The 18,470-nt window shown below is 40.1% G+C and overlaps 1 protein-coding gene across 3 annotated transcripts in view; it reads right to left on the reverse strand.

Moving 5' to 3' along the window:
- LOC113451300 (protein SSUH2 homolog) overlaps window positions 1-18,470 on the reverse strand; it is a 38,936-nt gene that overhangs the window by 17,909 nt on the left and 2,557 nt on the right. For 2 of the 3 annotated variants that reach the window (XM_087923710.1, XM_087923712.1), the window contains 5 exons: window positions 9,528-9,626; window positions 8,243-8,321; window positions 6,158-6,287; window positions 2,682-2,742; window positions 1,389-1,513 (listed from right to left, as the gene is read on the reverse strand). In XM_087923710.1, the coding sequence (XP_087779836.1) occupies window positions 1,389-1,513; window positions 2,682-2,742; window positions 6,158-6,287; window positions 8,243-8,321; window positions 9,528-9,626 (494 nt within the window). Of the gene's footprint in view, window positions 1-1,388; window positions 1,514-2,681; window positions 2,743-6,157; window positions 6,288-8,242; window positions 8,322-9,527; window positions 9,627-18,138; window positions 18,267-18,470 lie in introns of those variants that run through there. The other variant, XM_087923711.1, reaches the window with a different exon arrangement.

Here is an 18,470-nt window from a genome sequence, read left to right on the forward strand (position 1 = left end):
AAGTTACCTTATTCTCATACTGCAATCGTCTTCCTAAACCTCTTTCACTTCAGACATTAACTTATAAATTCTGCACAATTTTCAATTGTATGTGCGTGCATGCATACACACACACGCACATATGCACGCACACACACACAAAACTTCTAAACAGCACTGTCCCTCTTCAATGCTCTGTCCATGCTCCAGAGTGTCCTCTTGAAAATCCCTTCCACAGCAACAAAATAAAATAAAAATAAAATTCAGAGTTGGTAATAATTGCTTCATAGTTAAAGACATTTATGATTCTTATAACTATAGCAACAGTTCCTTTTTGCGGGGGGGCAAAGGTTTACACTAGTAAATAAAAGAAATGGTGTACTAAATTTAGTTTTTTAATGTTCTAAATGTATACACGATCATTTAGGTAAATGGATCTCACAACAATCATCCTCAGTTTCCCAAGGATTTTTTTTTGGGGGGGGGGGGATTTTTCTACTGTGCTTTTTGTTTTTCTTTGAATAGCAAAAAATTCCAAATATTAAGAATTCTATAAATAAAATATTACCCGGTTATATATGCAAGAGAATAGACTTGCTTTCCCAGAAAATATTTTCTTCAAAAACCAATCCCAGTTGGTTTAATTGCTTAAGTCATCAGTGATCCATCTTCCTGCCACATATTCTATCCGGATGAGAATCAATCTGACAACTACTTATCACAATCTAACAGTGAGGAGAAAACAAGGCAGTTTGTACATTGTGTTTAAGCCTCAAACATGTCCACCTCTGCCTATTGGCATCTCCCATGAACAGCATGTCTACTACATCTCATCCCTCGGGATTTGTTTCATATGAAGCATATCTGAATGCAGAACTTGGATGACTTTAACCCCCTGCCTCTTTTGTAAGATAAAAAGAAAATGGGCTGGCCATTTAGGCAAAATGGCTATTAAAGCACCATCAGCACTCCCATACAAATCCCAAGCTCCTCATAGGAAAGGTGGACAAGCTCGCTCCAATTACTTTCTTCAGTCCACCCCAAAGAAATCTCCATTAATGTTCCACAGTGATAGAAGTCTGAACTAGAGTGCAAAGTCGGTGATCGCTATTGACCTTCCAGAGAAGCAGCAGAAGACTGAGAATTAAGGCTGCAATTCTGTGCACACGTGCACCTCCCAAACCAAGCTCTACACAATGCAATGCAGTTTATATATTCTCAATGAATAAATAATGTAAAGCACAGAGTTGTACTGAGAAGGAAGGAAGGAAGGAAGGAAGGAAGGAAGGAAGGAAGGAAGGAAGGAAGGAAGGAAGGAAGGAAGGAAGGAAGGAAGGAAGGAAGGAAGGAAGGGGAAGGGGTAAGTAGGTCTTGGCAACTAGAACTTTATCCTATTTTGCTTTCTGTACCTTTACTGTTGATGTGTGAGGCACTTTAATTTTTACAATGTTGTTTTTGAATATTTCAGGAACTTCTACTATCATGTCCCAGGGAGAAGGAGCTGCACCATACATAGCAGAATCAACAGGTTCTCCTGATCGAAGGCAAGGATGATTGGACAATGTCATATTATAATATCTTGTGCACGAACATTTCAGCAGCATAGCTTGGGACATACATATTTAATTTCAATGAAAGCGAATACTCAGGGATGAACTGTGGAATCCTTAGTGCTCATTGAGCTTGGTTATTCACTTTCAAATATTTCATTACCCAACTAGATAACCAGTTAACTGCATTTTTAACCTGGACCCTCTCCATTTGTGGACTTCAACTCCCAAACTTATCATGTTGGTTAGAAAATTCTGAGAGTTGAAATTCTCACCTTTTACACTGTGTTTATTTTCTTAGAATAGTTCCCTATGGCTGAAAGGCAGGATATAAAATAGTAATAATAGCAAAAAGAAGTCCATTTTTTCTCAGAAAGCAGATCAAGCCTGAATGTCATGCAGTTCATATATTTCATCCTATCTATATAAGTGAATTAATATTTAAGTATTAAAAAGCTCCCTTCCAAGGAACTCAACAAATTATACAGTTCATTATACTAGTGGAATTCTTAAGCAGCTCTTTCAACATACTGCAATCACAAAATGCATTACCGTATCCAAATTAATAAATTCTTATAGTGATGTAAATAGATCATTAATTTTCTAAACTCAGATTAATCCTGAACTGGTGCTGTGAAGCCACATCTATCATCCTTTCTCTAGGCAAAAGTTCACTACTAAAGTTTGAAAGTGAGGACAAGTATACTAGCTTCATCCTATGATTTGGTTATCCTCATATCCTCCTCAAACTGAGGTAAAAGACTCTTATAAACATGGTTTCCCAGTGTACTGAATCAAGCATAAGGCCCTGGAATACAGAAGACTCCATGGATACAGAAACTATCCTCACACTTATAACTTATAGGGTGAAGCATGTCTCTGCTGCCCACATTGCTGCTACTAAAAGAAGAATGTATAAATAGGTCTGAATATTAGAACAAAATTGAATGTGGCATGACACAATGAAAATTAATGATGGGCAAGCAAGATGTCTCCAGTATGAAATCTGAATCCCATATGAAGCTTAATACAATCCAATGCCATCCCTATGACTTCCCCAACAACCACCAGGAGGAATACAAATTTGAAGACAAATGTACAATATATTGGAGCAGCAAAATCAATGTTCTACTATAGCAGAGCAACACTTACCTCTATATGGTATGGTTTTCCATAATGAAGACCTTGATTCAGTGAAAGTCTCCAAGTAATACTAAAAAAAAATCAATAAAAATATAAATAAGTATTTAAAAATTTATAAATATAAATAAATACAAAAACTTCAGCTTAGTCTCAAAAAATAGCAGGTTAACAGAAATCTCTTATCAAAGGCAGCCATGGAGTGCAGAGAAGACCAATATCTTTATACAGTACATAATAAAGAAACAACTTATGAAATAATCGAAACTGCCAGTTAAGATTGCTTTAACTAAAGTTTTATTCTGCTTAGTCTACATAACTAGGATATTAGAAGCTATTGATGCTGGTTTCTTGGGGCTTTGTGAGTTCCCACATTTCATTACAAGGCTAGGTAATATCAATGTAAGGGAGGGTAGGTTTTGTTGTTTGTTTATACATATCATGTTTCCCCGAAAATAAGCCATATCCCAAAAATAAACCCTAGCATGTTTTTATGTACCTAATATAAGACTTATCCCCAAAATAAGTCCTACTTAAGAGGCTCCACAGCTGGCTGGCCACCCATTCTGTCTAGTTGCTCGTGGTGCCACAACCACAAGGTGAGATGAGGGTGTGGTGTAGCTGTCCATGTGCCCCACACTGACTTCCTCAGGGCCCCCACAGCCAGGCCATCCATGCCCCAACACCTGCCTTGCAGGGGCAGCACTGGTAGCGATGTGCAGCAGGAGCCCACGTGGCCACCAGCCCACTTCTGCTTGCTTGCAGCTGCAATGGAGCAAAAGGTTGACTGGCATACTGGTGCTGCAGCCACAAGGTAAGGCAGGTGTCGGGGTATGTAAGCAATTCCACTCTCCCCTGCCTCACAGCGGCATTATCACACCATGCAGCCTCCTGCCCTGCCACAAACAAGCAGAAGTCGGCCTTCTATACATGGAAAAATAATAAGACACACACCCCTCCCAAAAAATAAGCCCTAGTGCTTATTTTGGGGCCCAAAATAAGACCCAGTCTTATTTTCAGGGAAACACAGGTAGGAGTGTGTTTTCCTAGTGCAATTTCCTCTTCATGTGGACTTAGAGAGGTATTCTAGGCTGTTAGTTTCCTTCCCCGACTTGTGATTGTATCTTTAACATAGTATGTAAAGGGAATTTATCTCAATGTGTCTACTGATGGTTGATTTGTCTGGATGCCAAACTTCCAGGAATTTCCAAGCATTTTAGCACAATATAATATTAATTATGGTAGTTGCTGACAAGGAAGATTGTCTAGCTTTATGACTTGTTACTGTTGTTGTTACTGTTACGATTTAGGGTGAATGTGGTCCATATCCACTGACTTCAATTCAAGCCACCAATCAGGATCCACAAGATGAAAGCTATGTTCTATATTATAAAGTCATAAGTAAAATTTATCCAAAATTGAACTCAAGTTACAAACTGCCAGCAAGTCATCTGATTTTATGAAGTTTGTGTTCCTCTTTCCTTCCAGTCTCTTAAACATACAATTCTGTACATAAGACATTGAGCAACAGATGACTTTCTCAGTCCAACTGGACATCATGTTATGTGTTTGTGTCCCCACAGTGAATTATCAAGCTGTCAATTTCTATTCTCTTTCCAATCACTTATTTCCTGGTTGGAAGGTTCTTTATTCACCACTGATATTTTATTGAAAAAAAGTAAATGGGTAAGGAAAGGAACAAGGAGGAAAAAAAGGAAAAAAAGCAGCCAGCCACAAAAGAAACACAAACCATATCTGAACAGAAGTGACAGTCTACTTAACATTCTCCCCACTCCTCCAGTTTTTTTTTTTTTACAGTCATCACTACAGTAAGCATTATTCTTCCAGGGTTAGATAGGTGTCCATTTCTTTCCATGATGCCAAAATGACAAAAATGTGCAATGTAACATAATGTTTGTACTTGCCTATGTTTTGTCACACCTTGGATTCAGATCAGAAGATGGAAGTTAAAGAATGGTCTCATCTCAGACCACTGAATACATTTGCGGAAAATGAAACTTCTCATCAATTGCTACCTCTTGGTTGAATATACACAAATTGTATATTATAAATATCGTAATCCTCCCTAGATTTGAGTCAGCCATGCTGTTCTCAATAAGGTGAATAATAACTGGAGAAAGAATCTACTCTGTTATAGCTCCTGATTTAATTATCCTCCAGTTGGATTCACTTCAGGTACACTATTGAGAACCCCTGGCACCTTGAAGTAGAGAAACCTATATACTTCCCATATTTTCTACATGCCCTTTCTTAAGCCATTTTATCCTGAAATTGCATATTGTTTTGTACGAACTGCTGATGTTATTGTACTTTTAAATATTCAATGTGAATTGCCTTACATTCTTGACAAAAGCCAGAAAACTGCAAATCTTTCTGAACATGTTCAGATCAATAGGCACAATATAAACATTTGCAAGAAAACTGCATGTAATAAAATCAAGAACATCAGGGGGCTTCTTGGTTCACAGATTCATAAACAGGTCAATTTGTTTTATTGCGGAACAACTGACGGGCAATGGCTCTTCAAAGCTTTTCCATGCATATATTAGAAATATTCCAATCTTATTGGAAAAAGTTGGGGCTGAAGTCATGAGTTTACCTACAGATGTAAAGCACTCTTCTTGTACCAATTGTTCACTATTTAATTATTTAAGCTTGTGACCTACATTTCCAACCAAAGTCTTTATGCAGCATATAGTCCAAGTGTAATATAGGTAGTCTCAAATTTTTGTTGCTAAGCAAGACTGTTCTTAAGTGAGTTTTGTCCCATTTTATAGCCTTCCTGCCACAAGGTGTTAAGTGAATCACTGCAGTTGTTAAGTTGATAACAAAGTTATACAGTGAATCTGGCTATGTCACTGACTTTGTGTCAGGACTCCGACAATACACCCACATTCATATCATGAGTCTCTAGCCGCATCTCTGAGTTTAAAAAAATCATTTATTAGGAGTGAACATGTTGGCGTGATCTGGGTGCAGCCGACACAGAGACACATCATTCATCTCACCCTTGACCCTGGTCTTCCCCCACCTCCTGGATGTATATTCTCCAATGGGACATATCCATAGCCAAGAGTCATCAATCATGCTCTCCAGTAATAACCTTGCACGTTGGCCGCCTAGCAATTATCTAAGGTATGCATTACTCCCCCCACTCCCTTTCTGCTGACAATTCGAAAAGACAAGAAAAATATTTTTGAGTTGACACTTTGCCTGTCAGAAGGTCACAAAAAGGGATTACAAGACCCCGGGACACTGAACACATGCCAGTTGCCAAATTTCCAAATTCTGATCACACGATGCTGCAACGGTCGTAAACGAGAAAAATAGTCATATGTCACTTTTTTCAGTGCTGAGGTAACTTCAAACGGTCACTAAACAAATGGTTGTAAGTCAAGGACTAGCTGTGCATGACTTTATATACAGTTTGTGCATGCACACACATGTTAATGCTACGTTCTGCTTACTCTGTAGGTATTCAGTGCTAGGAGATCCTGAAACACCAAGTCTCTGGCTGGAGCTTTGCTGTAGCAACATTTGCTTGCAGCATACTCGATAAAAGCTTCTTTGGCTTCATCTTCTGAAATAGCAGGAATACTGTGGAAAGCAAAAAAAAAAAAAATGTAGACAGTGAGCATAAATCACAGGGCTAGCTTCAAATAATCCTCCAGGACAGGGACATGCTGCTTTTTGAGTTGCTGGCCATGGTCAGAATTTTTAGAGCATCTATGGATTCTCCCAGAAAATGAAAAGCGCTGGTGGGCACACTTGGTAGCAGAGCCTCATTTATTAGGTGACAAAAGGGAGAGGCTGCTATTGACTTAGGATTCTCATCGGCTCTCTCAATGACTTTGGGTTGTAGTATTTTAGGTTTTTTTTATTCTTCTGGCCAAATGGGCATGTCCCCCCACTGCCCAAAGCAACCACCCATCATTTTTACATTCAAAGAAAGCTTTGAGGAAAGAACAGCGATGCTGGAAACAAGTAAATGAAAGCCACATGAACTATAGGCCTAGTGGATGCTGAGGAAACCATGTTTATATCAGGAGTGTCAAACTCGATTTCATTGAGGGCCACATCAGGAATGTGTTTGACCTCAGGGGGCTGGGGTGGGTGTGGCCAGCTTGACATCACTCATGCCGGGGGCGGCCCAAGCGCTCTGCCAGTGAAAGCAGGCTCCTGAGCTTCATTTTTGACTGGGACGACCTCCTGCAACCCTCTGCCAGTGAAAACAGAGCTCAGCCCTCTTGAGCTTCGTTTTTGCTGGCAGAAACACCGGGGGCCGATCCTTCGCATTTCCAGGTGGCCCCACGGGTTTAAGCACCCTGTGAGTTTAACACCCCTGTTTATAAGAAACATAACCTTCCTTCAACAGAAGCAGCTTGTCATGCCCCCGTTGGAATCTGACTCCAAGGGAAAGATGGAACAGCTAACAGGGAGTGGGAGTGTGGCTCCGGTTGTAGAGGAAACTGGGGAAGGGCACAGGCCAGATGGGCATTCAGAGGAAGACCCTGACCCATCCCCTCTTCATCCTAGGGCACGCAAGGAGGAATGGATAAGGGAGAAACGTGAATGGCATGGTCTACGGGGGAGGAAGGGGCCCTGATCCCCTTCATGGCTACAGCTAGGAGGACTGTTTAAAAGGATAAACTGTGCATGGCAAAGTTGCTGGAAGCATAGCGTGCATTATTTTTGTTGGAGCTTATTTGTTTTTTGACTTCCCTCCAACTGTGGTTGCTATGTTATCAGGTAGAAGTCTGCTATTAATCATCCTTGCCTGCCGTAGTAATTCCTTCAGTGTGGTTTGTGTTGGGTTTTTATTTCGAATTAACTTTACATTGGGTGCGGACTGCATTTACTCCCTCCATAAACTGTTTTAAGAGTTTGATATCCAGCTGAAGATAATTGGACATTGGGGCCAAGTTGGAGGCATTAAAGGGACTTTATTCTATTTTTGTGACTTGGTTATTTTTGTGTCATGCCCCGGGTCATCACACAGCATTTATCTCCTGCTTGATCTACTTCACTTTACAGATAGTCCTTGACTTACAACCTTTAATTTAGTGACTGTTCAAAGTTACAACGGCAATGTAAAAAAGTGATTTATGACCATGTTTCACATTTACCACCATTGTGGCATCCCCATGGTCACTTGATCTAAATTTAGACATTTGGCAACTGGCTCGAATTTATGATGGTTGCAGCATCCTGAGGTCATGTGACCAACTTTTGTGAGCTTCTGACAAGCAAAGTCAATGGGGAAGCCAGATTCACTTAACAACCATGGTACTAACTTAACCACTGCAGTAATTCACTTAACAACTGTGGCAAGAAAAGTCATAAAATAGGGCCAAACTCACTGAACAACTGTCTCATTTAGCCACAGAAATATTGGGCTCAATTGTGGTTGCAAGTCAAGGGCTACCTGTGTTATCTATTGCACTTTCATTTTTCTCTTCCTCCAGATAAGCAGCAGATAACCACTTAGTTTGATGCAAAGGCAAAATTAAAATAGACTCTTAGAAGATTTAAAAGGACAGTATCCAACTTACTTCCAGTTTGTCTGAGCTGGCATTGGCTCACTTTCCCAATAAGGAAGCGAATCAGGTGGAGGAGGGAAATACTTCCCTGCTGTAAAAAAAGGGAGTAAAGATGAGAAAAGAGGCTGCCAGTTAAACAGTGGCCAATGGTCAGTGGTCGAAGGAGTAGTGAGAGTGGCTTATCCTATTGTAAGTCGTCCTAAATTCAAGGTTCTTATTCTCCAGTAAGTATCCTGCTATGCTCAGGATGCATCTGTTTACAGTGTAATCTGTAATTTGTTTACTTACGTAAGACTGTTACCAAATACAAGCAACAGGCGATGGTTGGCAGCTGGCCAATGGATCATTTGGGTAGAGAAAACAGACCTCTATTTTTTTGTCCTTCTGTTTGCAAAAGAGGAAACCTATGACTTTCTCCTCCATTGTAAGTCACACTGTGTTCAGTGGTTCTCTCCACTACGTAAGTCAGTACGCTTAAGATATTCAGTCCTGCACAAACAGGACTGAACTCTCGATGTCCCCCATGTTGGGGATGAAAATCTGCAAGGGAATACCTTTCACGGACATGCTGTATATGATTGATTTGAGGGTGCTCACTCTCTGGGAGACTTTACATGGTCGACTTTCACTCTCTCCACCTGCATTTTTAGATTATTTATTAAATTTATATGCCACCAATCTCACTACCCAGAGTGACTGCAAGTAGTAAGAGCAGGACAGGATGAGAAAACTTGTCTGTGTTTCCCTCAAAGCAATGGGAGCAACCTCTCCTCTCTCTGCTCCAGCCAGTTACTGTCATTATTTGTTTCCACACCCTTCTCATTCACTCTTTTTCTACACCTCCATCTGCCACTTTTGCCACACTCCACAAATAGAAGTTGATCTGCTGTTTGCAGATCAAACAACAAGAGCAATGGTGGCAAAGTAGTTAGCAGTATTGCCGGCTAACTCCACTGACAGCCAGCAGTTCAATCTTGACCAGCTCAAGGTTGACTCAGCCTTCCATCCTTTTGAGATTAGTAAAATGAGAACCCAGATTGTTGGGGCAATATGCCGACTCTATAAACCAGAAAGGCCTTCAAAGCACAATGAAACGGTGTACAAGTCTAAGTGCTATTGCAATTGCAATGTAATTGTTGGAGGGGGGGAAATCTTCCTTTCAGATAAATATGGTAATTCCCCCTAAGGCAGCAAATTTAATTGCCATGAAATCAACACAAGAGCCTTGTGACACTTTAGTATTCAATATATTATCACGTAGATGTCATCATTTGTACCAGTTCTACACCAAACTTACTGTCCCCAACTGTAGTGCCTTCGTAGCCAGACACGTTGTTTCCATCAAAGGCAGGAGGAGCAGAAGGTACTTCAGTTGTCATAACAGGAGGTGTGATCCCTAAAACATGCAATGGAGAAGCATTAATACTATAAGCATACAAGCATTTAACAAAGCATATGAAACACAGAATCTCATATATTCTCCTTCTGTCAAAAGTCATATGATACATACATTGGAAGAAAAGTCTAGGAGAAAAGTCTAAAGATGGTCACTTGATACAACCATTAATTTATGCATCTCAATATGGACCTTGTCTTCAGAAAACTTTAAGACAAGAGGTGGGCAATCTATGGCTAATGAGTCACAGGTAGTTTCCCCAGCACCCCATTTGCAGCTCTCAGATTCCCACAGCCCAATATTTCAGATCTATCAGTTCAATTGGAAGAACATTTTTATGAAGGCTTAAGGTACCTTTCAGCAATCATGGCAACCCGAGAATACTGAATTACGTTTTCCCGCTTTGGGGGGGCTTTTCAGAGGAAAAAAATGAACAAAATATTTGAAAGTTTAAAATATTCATTTTGCTCCTTACATTCTCTCAAAAGATTGGGGGTGTGTGTGTGAGAAATTGGGTGTTTCCAACCTTTTAGCAATGCCACACCAGGCATTAAATCAACTCTTTATTCCTTGGCAACTTTAAACTGTATGAACTTTAAACCTAAGAGCTGAAGCCCACATATCTTAAAGCCTTTCCAAAACACTGCTGTAACCGGTGTGTTTTTTTTTGTCCTGAAGTACAATCAACTCCAGATTATGATGGCTGATACTGAAACTACTGACAGCAGAAAATGGCATAAAGCCAGTTTAATCTACTATATGAGATAGTTGAACGCAACAAAATTTGGTTTTAATGTATGCTGATTAGTGTACATTTAAAGTGACAATAAAGATTCTATTCTATTCTATTCTATTTTATTCTATATTCTATTCTGTATTCTATTCTTACAGTGCTTTACTGGAACACAGCCTGTTCTAGATGATATTTGTATTTCATAATCATGTACAAGCTAACTGCACAAAAAATAGTTGTTTTTATTAAAAAATATAGCATGTACATCCCAAGATTCGGATCAAAGAATCTTCTTGATAACTATTTATATAATACTAAAAGGTTATATTATTAGTCAATTTATATCACCTGTCAATGAAATGTAATAAGACAGAGAAATACAACTTCATATTTCTCTCTGCTGCAAAATCCAATAGGATGAACTTTGACTGATAATCATCTTTCAGTCGAACTTACCCCAAAGGGATAATGCAAGAATTCAATGGGAAGCGAATGATACAAAGAGCTTTTTAGAGAAAATGAATAAAATACAAAGAGATAAACTGATATTAATATTTTAGCAGGTCACTTTACTTACAGCTGGAATGTTACGTCTATTTTCTCCCATTCTTTATAGGATAATAATAAAGATAGATTGTCAGTGTATATTGGGAGTGTAAAAGAACAGGGGATGATAAGGAATCTGTTTACCCTAGAAGTCAACAATAGGATTTTATATAGTAGTAAAATTTATTATCTAAGACCAGAACCATGGCAAGAAGGCAATTTAAGTCCAGAACCTTAACATTAAAATAAAATGCTTCTCTTAAGTCATTTTAATGACCTAACTGTGGGTCTAGTGCTGCTTATTTTAGTAATTAGAGGCTACAAGCTTTGTGAACAGCATAGAACAGAGGTCTCCAAACTTGGCAACTTTAAGACTTGTGGACTTCAACACTCCACAAGTCTTAAAGTTTGGGGACCCCTGGCATAGAACCTGGAAGGTTATGATAACTGGCAACCTTGTATGGAACTGCTGTCTCTGCAATTCTTCTCACATCATACATAAACAACATCAAACTGTCATGCAAGTAGGAAATCTTCATGACACCAGCAAGACCCACATTCCTTACTATCTAGTCTAAATGCACGTCAGATGCCCTCTGGTGATGCTGGTTTACTCAAGGATAAAGATAAAGACAATAAATCCACGCAGGCTTTCCTGCATTTAGAACACAAGAAGAGTCCAACATACAATGATCAGAAAGGGCTATTTGCAGGGTCTGCCTCTAGTAAGGTAATGACTATGACTATGTGAAGTGATCCCTCTTCCCCAGACAAGCAGATGCTCCCTCTTCCAAAGATAGCATCTTCTACATCCTTATCTTGATGACTATAAAGTATTAAATCAGCCAACATTTCTGGCAATTTCATGAAAATTTTGTAAGCCAATTAGGTATAGTGGTGAAGGCACCAGCTAGGAAACAAGAGACCATGAATTCTAGTTCCACCTTAAGCCCAAAATCAGTTGGATGACTTTGGGTCACTCACGCTCTCTCACTCCTAGGAAGAAGGCAATGGCAAACACTTCTGAGAAACCGTACCAAGAAAACAGCAGGGACTTATTTAGGCAGTTGTCAGGCGTCAACACTAACGCCAAGGAATGGTACATGCATTCAATAAATAAATAAATCATCAATGTTAACATTGTGTATAGATGAACATAACTCCTGCTTTAAAAAATTTATAGACTCGGATCAGGGGACTCAGATGACTTTTCATGCACCATCCTCATCATACTTTTCCTGGACATCAACCAGACTCAGCCAAGCTGGAGTACACCGGCCTTTGCCTATCCATTAGCTTAAGACTCCTCAGACAGTAACAGGGTCTTCTCCTGCTGGCAAGCACTAGCAATGGCACTTAGACTTATATACCTCTTCACAATGCTTTACAGCCCTCTCTAAGTGGTTTACAGAGTCAGTGTATTTCCCCCAACAATATCATTGGCCTCGTTTTACCAACCTCAGAAGGATGGAAGATTGAGTCAGCTTTGAGCCCATGAGAATTGAATCTGTGACACCAGCAAGAATTAGCCTGCAATACTGCATTCTAACCATTCTAATTCTACATTATAATTCTGTGCCACGGTAGCTCTTTCCCTGATTCTCCATTTTCATTTTTTGCACTCTTTATTCCTTTTCGCTTTAGCAAAGGGTTTTTCTAAGCTGTGTTCCATGGAACCTTAAGAGTTCCCCAAGAACTCGATGGAGTTCTGTGACAAAAGGCAAAACCAAAAAAGTTCATTTGACCAAGCCAGAAGCATCCATAGCAAATGGAAGGAATGTGTGGGAGGGAGGGGGTTTCTACTGTGACAAAAAAAAGAACCACAGTTGCCGTTTTGTGGATTGAAATTCTGGGATTTTTTTAAAAATAAAGCAGGTTCCATGGCCTGAAACAGACAGAGGAATATAGTCAGACATTTTCATTGATGATGATTAGGAAGGAAAGGGTAACCATTGCTCTATGACCGGTAACAGAAGCATGGCTTTTTGTATTTAATTTGGGATTTTTCTGTTTGTTTTTCGGCTCATTTTTAATTTTAATTTTTGGTGCTTTCAAGTCAGTCTTGACTTCTGAGGACTGCCTAAACTAATCCCTGCCATTTTTTTCTTGGCAACATTTTTGGAAGTGATTTGCCTACTTCTTCCTAGAACGTCACCCTGCTGGCTTTCATATCTAAAGAAGGAATAGAATTCCTGGTTTTAAACTTGATTCCTTAAATCACTATGTCAAAGTGACTCGTTCCATGACCTTTAGCTAGTTTAAAGCATTTCCCAAATGATTTCAACGTAATTAAAAGTAGCTTGTATATGTAACCGAAGCAAGTTTATTATAGGCACAACGATGGAAGAGTACTGAAATTCTTACAGTGAAGGAAATAAATCATAAACATGTCAGAACTAGTGGAAATTGCAAACCTGACCACTCTGGTCAGGTAGAAAACAAGTATTTTTAAAAAAAGGTCTGGAAACTTTTTATAGACTTTTCACTAAAAGAAGAAGAAAGTGAGATGATGATTTATGGATTTAATTATTGAAACAGATGAGAATTCAATAAAGGGTTGAAGGGATTTCTGGAAGAATTAAGAGGGAGGGAATAGTAGGTTTGTGAATATCTGTCAAAGAGAACATTGGAAGTCATTATATTTCTTAACTTTAGGGATATTTTTATTGTCTTGCTCTTCCTTCCTATTTGTTTCTTTATCTTTTACCATTTTTTTATATTTGCCTTATACTCTATGTAAAATCCTCAGTAAATACAGGCACTCAACTTACATCAGTTCACTTAGTGCCCGTTTGAAGTTACAACCGGTGGTGGTATTCTACCGGTTTGGCCAAACTGGTAGCTCTGAGGATCATCTGTGAGCAAACTCCAACGATCAGCTGCTGGGCCCACCCACCCGCTCCTATTCTGACCTTTATTTCCTGGTTTTCAAGCTCAACTGTTTCACGTGGCACGGATTGCCGTGCATCAGCTGTTTAACACACAGGGAGATTGCAGGAGGTCAGTAGCAAACCCTCTGCACATTCATGCTCAATGAACCAATTGTTACCCCAGATGAATCACACCCCTGAGCCACGCCCACCAAGCCACGCCCACATAACCGGTAGTAAACATGTTTGAATCCCACCACTGGTGTGATGACCCAGGGTGTGGCACAAAGGCAACACAGTCACATAAGTAAGAAAAGTCCCTTTAATAACTCCAACTTTGCCCCCAATGTCCGGTTACTTTCGGCTGGAGAAAAACATATCCCAAGAACAGTCTTTAAGTGAAGGAAATTCAGTCCGAAAACAAAGTACATATAAACTGTAAATAAAAATCACGCTGCAGCAATTAACTGGACAAGGCAGGATAAGGAATTGCAGACTTCAAAGGCCAACAAAACACACACAGTTGGGAAGATGCCAGGAACCCAGATAAGCCAAAACAAGATAATACACAAATTGCTTCCAACAAGTTGCTGTGCACAAACTCCCTTTTTAAACACTGTGTTCCCAGCTGCAGCTAATGAAGGGAATTAGGGCCCTTTCCTTCCCTGTAAGCCACGAAACTCACGTTGTTCCCTTCTCCGTTCCTCCCTGCGTGCCCTAGGATGAAGAGGGGGTGGGCCTGGATCTTCCTCTGAATTCCCTCTGCCTTGCTCTACCTCTCCCCTGCTCTGCCCAGCTGGACTCTGCCCTTCCCCAGTTTCTTCCACAGCCACACTCCCACTCCCTGTCAGCCGCTTGGCCTCCCCCTCAGAATTAGATTCCGACAGGGGCAGGCAACTGGTTACAACAACACTGAAAAAAGTGAGTTATGACCATTTTTCACACTTATGCGATTGCAGCATCCCCATGGTCATGTGATTTACATTCGGATGCTTGGTAACTGATTCATATATATCCATGGTTGCAGTGTCCCAGGATCATGTGATCACCTTTTGGGACCTTTTCTAACAAGCAAAGTCAATGGGGAAGCTAGTTTCACTTAACAACCCATGTTACTAATTTAACAACTGCAGTGATTCACTTAACAACCTTGGCAAGAAAAGTCATAAAATGGGGCAAAACTCATTTCACAAATTTCTCACTTAGCAACATAAACGTTGGGCTCAGTTGTGGTCGTCTGTGGAGTACTACCTGTATAAGAATTCTTTAAAAACTCCAGTTTAATCAAAGTAACATTTATGGTTAATCAGTGTCCACCAAGGACCAAGTTGAATACCATCGAGTACAGGTAGTCCTCGACTTATGGCCATGGTCGAGCCCCAAATTTATGTTGCTAAGTGAAACATTTAAGTGAATTTTGTCCCATTTTACCCCCTTTCTTGCCACAGCTGTTAAGTGAATCACTGCAATTGTTAAGTAATAACATGGTTGTTAAGTGTTGTTAAAATGGTTGTTAAGTGAATCTGATTTTTCCATTGGCTTTGCTTGTCAGAAAGTTGCACAAGGGGAGCGCATGACTGTGGGACCCTGCAACCGTCATAAACATGAACCAGTTGCAATGGTCGTAAGCGTGAAAAATGGTCATAAGTCACCTTTTTTCAGTGCTGTTATAACTTTGAACTCAAGGAACCGTTGTAAGTCTAGGACTTCCTGTAATAGGGATAAAATGCCTGACAAATCGACACTCACCGCATTTTGCAATTCCTTTGCATTTTTGTATATCTGTTGGGACCTGCTTTGGGTAGGGCAGGGCATACAAGCCAAGGCAGGCATATGAAAGGCTGACAGTTCTAATCTCATTAACAGGGAAATGCAGCTTGCATGTTACTCAGAATAAGTTGGCCCTTCCCAGAAAGGGAGAGTCAAAATGGCGTGTGATGCTTTTTATTTCTTTTTACAGAACTCTTAATTTTAATCTACTTCTGATGAAGAATATCCTGCCTGACTTTTTATGTTCTAAAACTTCCAGTATATTTTGCAACTCAAGTCCTTTGTTGCACAACCCAAGACTATTGCTGGGCTCCAGTTTAGGAAATCCAGTGACAAGCCAAAAATTAGTCATCTGTGATTAAAAGCCAAAAAAGGAAGGTTATGAAAACCAGCCACTTTATACTTCTTTTAATTTTGCAGTCATGCTATAATCTATTTTTTTTTTTTACAACTTAGTGATTTTATTATTAAAAAGGCAGCTATTTATTATTGTTGTTGTTGTTGTGTAGGATTGCAGTCTAAGAAGAACTTAGCCAGTCTATTGAAAGAACCTGTTTCATTATTCTGATATGTTTACTATCACTTTTTTATATGGCCAGAACTCTCCATGAAGGAGTATGCATACCTGTGTGAAGCACATTTCCTCTTTTTGAGAAAGCTTTTTGCTCAGTTACTCTTGTAGAGCTTATTTCCATACTTGTTCAGGGGGGAAAGCTCACTGAATTTAATGGGACTTACTTCTGAGCTAGCCTGTCTGATAGGTACTGGAAATCTTTTTTGACTAGTGACGTCATTTTGAATTCAGAAGACCAAAGAAATAGCTGCCGTGGAGGCTATTCATAAAATGAATTTTTTTCTTTTCACGAATCTTTAATTCTTTCATTTGGAGTGGAACCAGGGTGACTGGACAGAGCTGAGCGTTTACTGGCTGGATACCATTCCCTTTCCTGGTGCCTATGTGGAGTTCACAGCAGATATTTTCTCTTCGCACCCTGATACAGAAAAACAGCTACAGAGGATTGAACTCTCAACCTTCCAAGTGGGAGGTAAGCGTCTTCACCTCTAGGCCATAGCACTACTCTGTTCATAAAATGAATATTCCCTTAACGAGTTCCTCGTTATTACAAGGCAAAAAGTCATTAGGTAGTAATTAGGCCAATTAAAAATCTTTATTAAAAAAAAAGGCCAGGTCATTTTTATAGCATGGGACAAAGATGAAGGAATCTCCTTCTATTCCTGAAGCCATTATGGGAGGGGAGCTCCATCAGTCTACTATGGTTCCAAATAGTCTGGTAGTAACTTTCCCAACTAACAATTTTATCAAAAGGCATAAGCTTTCATGGGCAGCAGCTACTTTCATGAGATGTAAGCAGCTTCCCAAAGCTTTTCTGAAAATGCTTTAGTTAGAAGGCAGATACCTGATTTTCACATTCCTGTGCCAATGTGTTGTTGTTGTTGTTTTAGAAAAAGCAAAACAAGAAAAACCAAGAGCTAGGATTGTAAAGAAAAAAAGGGAAGAGAATAAAGGAAGAGCAGTGGAAGGGAAGAAGGGGAAAGAAAAACATGACGGGGAAGCAAACAAATAGGTACCAGTCTGGAAGATCTGAAACTGCAAGCAACAGATCCATCTGTGATTTGCGGAACAGCAGGATAGCCTTCCTTCCTGCTGGTCTCATCACCATAAAGGAGCAACTAAGCAAGGAATCTTTCTCAATTCTCTAGATCTGATTTCTTTTTTTCAACCCAGAAAATGACACCAATGCAAGGGCCTATGGAACAGCCCAGCTCCTTTCCTCATTTGATCTTATTCAGCCCCAGATATGGTCAAGGATTAGGAAGAGTCATCAAGACAAGGGGCAGAAGAGATGTGACTAGTAACAGAGAAAGTGGAGGAAATGGAAAGCTATGTGGAGCTGCTTCTGGATCTCTGCCTTGGCACTTTGTCTCTCACCCAACAAAGAAAAACCCCTTCCCTCCTTCTTCTTCCTGCAGATTCAAACCACACCCGCTTCGCAAATCCCCATTGTTCCTGACACTCTAGTTTTCAGTTTGCAGCATATTAGGCTGCAGTCATACATGGAGGAAAAATGATTTGCAACAAGTCAGCTTTGTTTTTTCCTCCAGGGATGAATTTCGAATTCACACCTGCTGAATGTAGTGGAAGAGTGTCCTTTTATCTGCTACTGTGAAAGAGTCCAGTCCAATTTGTGCTGGATGTGGGAGAATCTTGCAAGCATTGTCTGGAGAATGATCCCAACACCAACCACAGGCCGAGGATGGATTCATCAAAAACACTGTATGTTACAGCTCAATGTACTATAAGCAGACAATCAGTGTAAAACAGTGTTTCCCAGCCTTAGCAACTTTAAGCTTCCACTCCCAGAATTTCTCAACCAGGATTGCTGGCTGGAGAATTATAGGAATCAAAGTCCCTCCAGCTTAAAATTGCTAAGGTTGAGAAATGCTGCTATAAAGTCTACAACTACATTTCCTCTCTCCCAGTACAAGGGCCTCTCCCACTGGCTTTCTCTCCCCCAAAAGACCATACTTTGGGGGTCTTTTTGTAGGCTTCCTCTCCTTAAATTCAGCTTACCTTTCTGCCAGTTATCTGAATTCCCCAGGCGTTTCAAAGCTATTCGTTCTTCCCGACCAAGTCCTTTGTTGCATACCGATGAATTTACATCCGGTTAGTTTCTTCCCCCTCCACCCTCCCAATGAGCTTACAAATACGGGGGCCGAGCTAGAGCTAGACGTGGAGCAGAAGCCTTCTGTTGTTACTTCCCCCAAACAAGTTTCATTTTTGAATCAAAACTGTTTCAGCTCTTATCTGCAGCAGCAGGCTTCCAGCTGCAAAACTCATAACAAACACACAGCACAAAAGACTCACTGGTTTCTGTATCTCTTTCCTTGACATCTCCTAGATCT

The sequence above is a fragment of the Pseudonaja textilis genome, chromosome 2 (genome assembly GCF_049901715.1).
Source record: "Pseudonaja textilis isolate UNSWEBS1 chromosome 2, rPseTex1.2, whole genome shotgun sequence".
Lineage (NCBI taxonomy): Eukaryota > Metazoa > Chordata > Lepidosauria > Squamata > Elapidae > Pseudonaja > Pseudonaja textilis.